This window comes from Piliocolobus tephrosceles, chromosome 14, assembly GCF_002776525.5.
Source record: "Piliocolobus tephrosceles isolate RC106 chromosome 14, ASM277652v3, whole genome shotgun sequence".
Lineage (NCBI taxonomy): Eukaryota > Metazoa > Chordata > Mammalia > Primates > Cercopithecidae > Piliocolobus > Piliocolobus tephrosceles.
Window position 1 is genome coordinate 4,902,415 of NC_045447.1, and position 7,912 is coordinate 4,910,326.

Consider the following 7,912-nt stretch of genomic DNA (forward strand, 5'->3'; position numbering starts at 1 on the left):
CCATCCACTCACCCACCTAACCACACACCCACCCATCTATGCACCCATCTACTCATTCATCTTCTGTCTACCAAGGACAGAGTGCAACCAGCCACTACCACCCTGGGACTCTGGACTCCGGACTCCTCCTCTGTGGTTACTCTCTCCAGCTTCATTTCTCCGGCCATCTTTTCAAAGGAACGAGAACTCGTCTCCCCTTGCCACCCACCCCAGTCATCTCCTGGGTTGTTTTAGGACTCAGTGATCTACACGCAGTCAGTGCGTGGCACCCACAGACCCTCCGTCCTGGGCATTTTCATTTCCTTCCTTCCGAAGCTTGCTTTTCCCTCCCTGAGAAGCAACATTTTCTGGGGTACCACAGACAACCACGACTTTGTTTCTCTCAAATGTTGGGTGTCTTTGGGGCCCTGCCTCTGCCCCTGGTGGTGGCACACCTGCTCAGTTACAACCCAAAAGAGGTCTCTTTGGGGTCCACACAAGGCGAGGGCTTTGTGGGGACCTTCTGAGCAAACAGCTGTTTGATGTTGCCTCACTCCAGCACCCAGAGTGGCCACCACCGTCTGGATTCTAGGCGCCAACCCCCTCTCCCATGACTTAGGGGAGCCCCTGCCACCTTCCTCCGCACGGATATTCCATTTGGCTTTGTTCGTCATTAGCACGTTGGAGCTCAGGTCCTGCAGTTTGCAGTGGTCACTGCTGACGAGGATGATGTTGGAGGGTTTGAGATTCCTGAAACCAAGAGGGGGGTTCACCTCTGGGTGCCGGGGGCCACCTGGGCAGCCACCACCCCCAACCCCAGGTGGGACCAACGTGTGTGCTGAGCCTGACTCTCTGTTCCCTGCCCCACCCGATTCTGAGGCAGCAGCCCACACCCTCCTCCCCTCCACAAAATGCCCCATCTCAGCCTACTTTTTAAGCAGTTGTTTCCTATGTACAGAAATGTACTCAATTATTTTAAACCGAGGGAAGAATCTCCAACCACAAGTAGGAACACACCCAACACCCGGAAAAGGTCCCTTGGTTGACATGTTCACCTCCTTAGATAGCTCAGCTATACATTTGACTGGGTATTGATTTTTGGCCATTGTGCTATGTCTGGTGACATGACACTGAATGTGGAATGTGAAGCATTCCCTTTGTACATATGGTCTGCATGGTGTGTGTGTGTATGTGTGTGTGTGTATCTGTGTGTTTTAAGTCAGGGTTGCCCAGGCTGAAGTGCAGTGGCACCATAATAGCTCACTGAAGCCTCAAGCTCCTGGCTTCAAGCAATCCTCCCACGTCAGCCTCCATGTTGCTGGGACCACAGGCATGTGCCACCACGCCCAGCCACATGGTTTCCCTCTTCCTCTTTAAATAAGATATTGGTGTTCAAAATTGGAGCCATCTCCCAGCCCCTTCAGACCATGGATTCTCCAGCCTGATGCTGTGCCGCGGGGTGGTCAAAGGCTCAGCAGGGCCCACTCAGCCCACACTGGCCCCACGGCAGGCAGCCTGGTCTCTCCTCCTGGCAGGGCAGTTGCCTCCTTCCTTTCCATGAACTCTAGAGCAGCCCGCCTGAGTAGTGCACATCCCATGCAGCCGTGCGTGTGCACATAGCTTGAGACCACTTGGAAGAGCCTCTTTTGAGCCCAGGAGGAGGTCTGGAAGGTCCCCATCCTATCCTGGCTGTACTGGCCCAGTGCGCCTTTCTCCCCATATCCTGCCCACGCGCACTGGCACCTGAGTGGCCTCAGTGCCTTTTCTCCCGAAGCAGCCCACCAGTCCAGGGAGGTCAGGGGCCCCACTCACCTGTGGATGATGTCAAAATGGTGCAGGTATTCCAGCGCGTCCAGCACCTGACCCAGCACATTCTGCATCCACTGGGGGAGAAGCAGGGGGTGCCAGGATGGGAGGGGCACCCTGTGCTGCTTTCAGGGGGGTGACACTCAGAGCAACCAGCAGGATGGTGGTGTATTCTCTCCCTGCATCTTGAGACAGGCCTGAAGCCAGCCAAGCGCTCAGGGTGGAGGAGGCTTCAGTGTGGTGGCTCTCCAGATGGTAAAGCCGCGACGGCAGCCAGAAGGACTCTGAGTTTCCAGACTCCACACTGCTGTCTCTATACCAGAGGCCCCGGGTGCTGCAGGGCCCCATCCCTGCACCCCACCCTGTGGCCCACACTGCCCCACACTTGCCGGGAGCTGGAGGCAGATCGGCCTTGCGGGTATGGGAGGGGTGGAAGCCTTTAGTGCCTACTCTAAGTCATTCTAATGAAAAGAACCCTGAGAGAATGCTGGGAGTGTTCGGCGTCAGAGACAAGCTCCATCAAGTACCCAGGGCGGTGGTTCTGAAGCTGGGCTCCTAGGGTCCCTAGATTCAGGGCCACCCTGGGGTGTCAGAGAGGGGCTGAGGGGGCAGGACGTGGGCATCCTCCCACTCTCCCCAGTTAGAGTAGGTCTGCTGCACTTACTGGGTTTCTGGGAACATTTCGTGTTTTAAGGGCTTCACTCACAAAGTCTGAAACTCATTTCGGGCCTGCCTCTGAGGCCCACGGTAAGAGAAGAGCTGTGTGCCCCGAAGAGCCCCTCAGGGGCACACGGTCCCACGAAACCCAGTTCTCAGGGCAAAAGCAGGCAGCATTCTTCTGGGGGAGATGAAAGATCTAAATGCGAAGGCAAAAACGACCAAGCTTCCAGAACGGAGGAGAGTATCTTCATGACCTTGGAGCACAAAAGGCTTCCTAAACTCCAAAGGCACTAACTATAAGAGACAGCATTGGGAAAGCGAACTTCATTACAGTTAGGACTTTCTGTCATCAAAAGACATCATTAAGAAAGTGAACTGGTTGGGTGTGGTGGTTCACGCCTGTAATCCCAGCACTTTGGGAGGCTGAGGCGGGCGGATCACTTGAGGTAAGGAGTTCAAGACCAGCCTAGGCAACATAGCAAAACCTTGTCTCTACTAATAATATAAAATTTAGCTGGGTGTGATGGTGGGCACCTTTAGTCCCAGGTACTTGGGAGGCTGAGGCAGGAGAATCGCTTGAACTGGGAGGCGAAGGTTGCAGTGAGCCAAGATCGTGCATTGTACTCCAGCCTGGGCGACAGACTGAGACTCCATCTCAACAACGACAACAACAAGACTGACACAGTGAAGCGCTGGCCGCCATGTGGACCAGGAATGCTCACAACTTGTGAGAGTAAACATGGGGCCAATCAAACCACGTTGGAAATCTGTTTGGAGCATCTACCAAAGCTACACACACACCTACTCTACGACCCAATAATTCCACTCCTAGGTATTCATCCCAGAAAAGTGAGTGCCTTCCAGCAATGCTCATAGCAGCCTTATTCACAATAGCCCCAAACTGGAAGCAGCCCAGATGATTATCCACACAAGACTAGGTAAACAGCCTGCAGCGAGGCCAGGTGCTTATCCACACAAAAGACTAGGTAAACAGCCTGCCGGGCAGCCAGGCAGCAGAGTGGCAGCAAGCAAGGAGCACAGATGATTTGCCGGTGCATGCAGCAGCTGAGGGAAGGAGACTAGACAGGAGCGGCGGCATGCCGGAGGAGTCAATTTACATGAACTTCAGGGACCGATCGGCAGAACAATCTGGAATCATGGTCACCGACTGGGAACCTTCTGTGGTTAGGAATGCCTTCTGCCTTGATCTGGGTGGAAGTTGTATGAGTGCATCAAACTGTGCACTTAAGATCTGCACACGTCCTAGGGTGCAATGCCTCGAGACATACATTTAAGAAAAAAACAAGGCTGGACTCCATGGTGCCTGCCTTCCCGCTGTCACTTTGCCCTGTGCTACAGGGCCTGTGTCCTAGGTGGCCCCCAGGCCTGGTGCCCAGAGGATCTTACCTCAGAGTCAATGATTTCCTTTGCCTTCCTCTTATCCTCAATGACCTCGTGGAAGCTGAGCTTGTTGAACTCCATCACCAGGCAGAGGTACAGAGAAGAGATCTGCTGGGACAGGAGGCCCTTATCCAGGGGATGCCCAGGCCCCTATGCTTCTACAGGCTCGCCTGCTCCAGGGCCTCCCTGCACTCAGCTGCCATCCGCAGTGGTCGTGGGAGCGCTGCCCACTGGAGGGAGCTACAAGCCTCTCCTGCTCCACCTTCAGTTTCCTCTCTCTCCTCTCCCCATTCCCAGGCCCCACCCCCACTCCACACTCCATCCACACCAAGCTACTTGGACTTTCCTGAAAGCTGCACTTGTCCCCTGGCCACTGCACACCTGGACCCCTCTGCCTGGACCACTACCTACCCCCTTCGTGGGGATAACTACTCACCCTTTAGGGCTCAGCTCAGATCCATTTCCTCTGAGGAGCCTGCCCTGGCCAGAGCCCCAGCAGACCAGGGCAGGAGCCCCAGTTCTGTGCTCCCTCCCATAGGGAGATGTCCTCTTGGCTTCTCTGCACCCTCAAGAGCATTAGTGGGTGCTCAGAAAAATCTCTGGGAGTGCATGCAGTGAGGTCCCCTCCCCCAAGACCCAGCTGGAGCAGAAGGAGCACGTGAGGGGTCTTTCCTGCTCAGACCCGGGATTGTTGGCCCCAGGTGGGAACGCCAGTGTGGACATCTCATGCAGGCTGGCGCCCGGCAGAAGGCTTCTCAGCCTCTCTTTACCTCCAGCACCCCTTGTGCCTTCTCAGCCTCCCGCTGTCTGCCTCAGACACATTGGAAGTGACTGGAAAGCTCCTGGCTCCTTGTAAAGACAAGAAGTCATCCAGCCTACAGGACTCGGCCGCCGGACTTGAGTCTCCATCCCCAATCAGCTGTTTACTAGCTTTGTGGCCTTGGAGAGCTCCTGAACCAGAGCCCTAGGCCCCATCAGGAGCACAGGGACCGTGCTTCCTGCCCTGCAGCCCTCCTGGCATGTGATGACGGATGTGGTGCTGGTCAGTAAGCTGCACAGGGGCTGCAGGAGGAAGGGGCGCACAGGCCCAGGACAGCACTTGCGTCGGGTGGCTGTGGAGATGGGGGTCAACTAGCTCCTTCCATGAAAGTAGAAACTCTGTCATCAGAGGAACAGGCTCACCAGGACAAGCTTGGTGGCTGTGTGCAGAGCCCGGGAATCAGGCCCACCTCGCCTGGCCCTCTGACTTGCTCACATACTAGCTGGGTAAACTGGAGCAACTTGTTTCTGTTAGCCTCTGTCTCTTCGTCTGTCAAATGGGTTAAGAACCCCTCCTGGCCAGGCGTGGTGGCTCAAGCCTATAATCCCAGCACTTTGGGAGGCTAAGGCGGGTGGATCACTTAATGTCAAGAGTTCGACACTAGCCTGGCCAATATGGTGAAACCCCGTCTCTACTAAAAATACAGAAATTAGCTGGGCATCATGGCACGCACCTGTAATCCCAGCTACTTGGGAGGCTGAGGCAAGAGAATCGCTTGAACCCGGGAGGCAGAGGTTGCAGTGAGCCAAGATCATGCCATTGCGCTCCAGCCCGGGGGACAATAGTGAGACTTTGTCTCAAAAAAAAAAAAAAAACCCTCCTAATGAGGTTGTTGGGGCTCCTATGAGACTACACACGGAAAGCCCCCAGCATGGTACCTGGCGCCAGTGAGTGTTAGGTCAGGTATGGCCACGTTTAGAGTCACTGCCAGTGCCACACGAGCTATTCTGACGGTGGGGGGTGGGCGTGCTCTGGGCTCACTCAGCTTGGTCCCACAGCCCACCACGCGGCGGCTGAGCCCGTAGATGTCAGCTCTGACCCACCTCTCCATTCCACGTGATGAACAGCTCCCGGTACACAGAGATGTGGGCGTGCCGCAGCTTCAGCAGTGGCATCAGCTGCCAGGATGAGAGCAGAGGAAACGGAGAAGTCAGCGCCTCTTCACGCCTTTCTCAGCTCCGGCTTCTCTGTCACACATCCCAACAAACATGCAAGCCTCGGGCTCCGAGCCGGTCCGGGGAGCGGGCTCAGGGAGGCTGCACGGTGGTTAGGAGCCAGGCAGTCCGATGTGAGTCCTGTCTCCAGCATGTGCTGGCTGTGCTGGGTGACTGGGCCTCATATTGTCATCTGAAAATGGGGGTCCCAGTGGAATCTGCCTCACAGGGATGCCACGGGGACTGAGTGAGCTGTGGCAGGCAGTGCCAGGAAGGTGGGGATCAGCCACAGCCAGGGCTGGCTGGAGGAGGTGGTGCAGCCACTGGGGGGTGGGCCCACGGAGAGGTCCCAGTGCCCCCTGCCCTGGCGGAAAGTGCTTTCAAACATGCCCAAACAGGAGCAGACAGGGCTGCCTTAGAGACATGGAGCCAGACAACTGCTTGTGGTGGAAGGTTGGGTGTGAAAGCAGCTGGCCTAGTGGGCCATGGAATTGAATCAGCAACGTGAAAAGCCGTGGCGGCGTGGGGCTCTGGGTGGGCCCCCATGCTCTTTCTTCCCATTTGTTACCGAGTAGCCTGGGCCCACCACTGTGCTTCAGTCACACTATACACCGAATAATGTTTGCTGGCCAAGCTGCAGAGCCAGCAATTCCAGAAGACAAACAAGTGACCATGAGATAGGAAGGGACACCTTCAAGCTCGTGGGAAATTCAAGAAACACAAAGAAAGGCTACTCAGAGGCTTTGCCAATCAAACCAAAGTGCAGCTGTTATCACTATTATTGTAAATGACTACGCTACTGCTGGGCAGCTCTGAATGATAGAATGAAGGATAATTTACATTTGCTTTGTTAAACAATTCTGGTATGGGCGTGGTAATACATGCCTGTACCCCAGCACTCTGGAGGCCGAGGTGGGAGGATTGCTTGAGCCCAGAAGTTCAAAACTAGCCTGGGCAAAATGGTGAGACTCCATTGCTATTAAAGAAAAAAAAAAAAAAAAGGGTAAAAGCAAAAGAAAACCCAATTCTGTATTTAAAAATTTTCTTCTGTAATTAATAATTTTATATTGAAGAAAAAATATTTAAAAAATAGTTACTGGTAGATTAACCTAGGGACCTGGCCAATATTTATTTATTTTTGAGACGAAGTTTTGCTCTGTTGCCCAGGGTGAAATATAATGGTGTGACCTCGGCTCATTGCAACCTCCGCCTCCCAGGTTCAAGCGATTCTCCCGCCTCAACCTCCTGAAGCAGCTGGGATTACAGGCACCCACCACCATGCCCAGCTAATTTTTTTGTATTTTTAGTTGAGACGGGGTTTCCCCATGTTGGCTAGGCTGGTCTTGAACTCCTGACCTCAGCTGATCCACCCGCCTCGGCCTCCCAAAGTGCTGGGATTACAAGCATGAGCCACTGTGCGCAGCCCAATATTTAAACTTTATGTTCTCTGGGAATATATGTTCTAAGTTGTTGGCACCTGCATTTAGCAGTGAGTGTTTGGGGCATGGCCTCCCTTCACGACCTGGGGCTGCTGGCTTCACAGCTGAGGGAAAACTGGTGCTGATGCTCTATCCCTCCCTCCAGACTTTCCTTCACCCAGGCACTCAACAAGAAGGTACAGAACACAGTCCGTGTATGCTCCATTGAGCTCTTCCAGAGGGGAAACCACCCTGAGAGTTACCTCCTCCAGGGCCTGACTGGCGTGATGGTCATCCATGCATTCCACCTGCAAGGGCACAAGAGCATGAGCTTAATAAACATGTAGCAAAGCATCCCCATTATCACCACCATCACCACCACCACCATGACCGTTACCATCATCACCACAACCACCACTTCCACCACAACCATCACCATCATTACCACAACCACAACCATCACCACCATCACTGTCACCATCACCACCATCATCACCATCATTACCATCATCACCATCACCACCATCACACCACCACCACTACCATTACCACCATGACTCCATCACCACCACCATCACTGTCATCACTATCATTAACATCATCATTACCACCATCATCACCACCATTACCATCACTGCCATCACCACCATCATCACCATCACATCATCACCATC

General features: G+C 54.2%; 1 protein-coding gene across 1 annotated transcript in view; it reads right to left on the minus strand.

Annotated features, from left to right (window-relative positions):
• STKLD1 (serine/threonine kinase like domain containing 1) overlaps positions 1-7,912 on the minus strand; it is a 32,816-nt gene that overhangs the window by 18,514 nt on the left and 6,390 nt on the right. Inside the window, exons 3-7 of the mRNA XM_023189043.2 lie at positions 7,502-7,546; positions 5,710-5,784; positions 3,853-3,954; positions 1,792-1,862; positions 614-729 (exon numbers count right to left, since the gene is read on the minus strand). Of these exons, the coding sequence (XP_023044811.1) occupies positions 614-729; positions 1,792-1,862; positions 3,853-3,954; positions 5,710-5,784; positions 7,502-7,546 (409 nt within the window). The remainder of the gene's footprint in view (positions 1-613; positions 730-1,791; positions 1,863-3,852; positions 3,955-5,709; positions 5,785-7,501; positions 7,547-7,912) is intronic.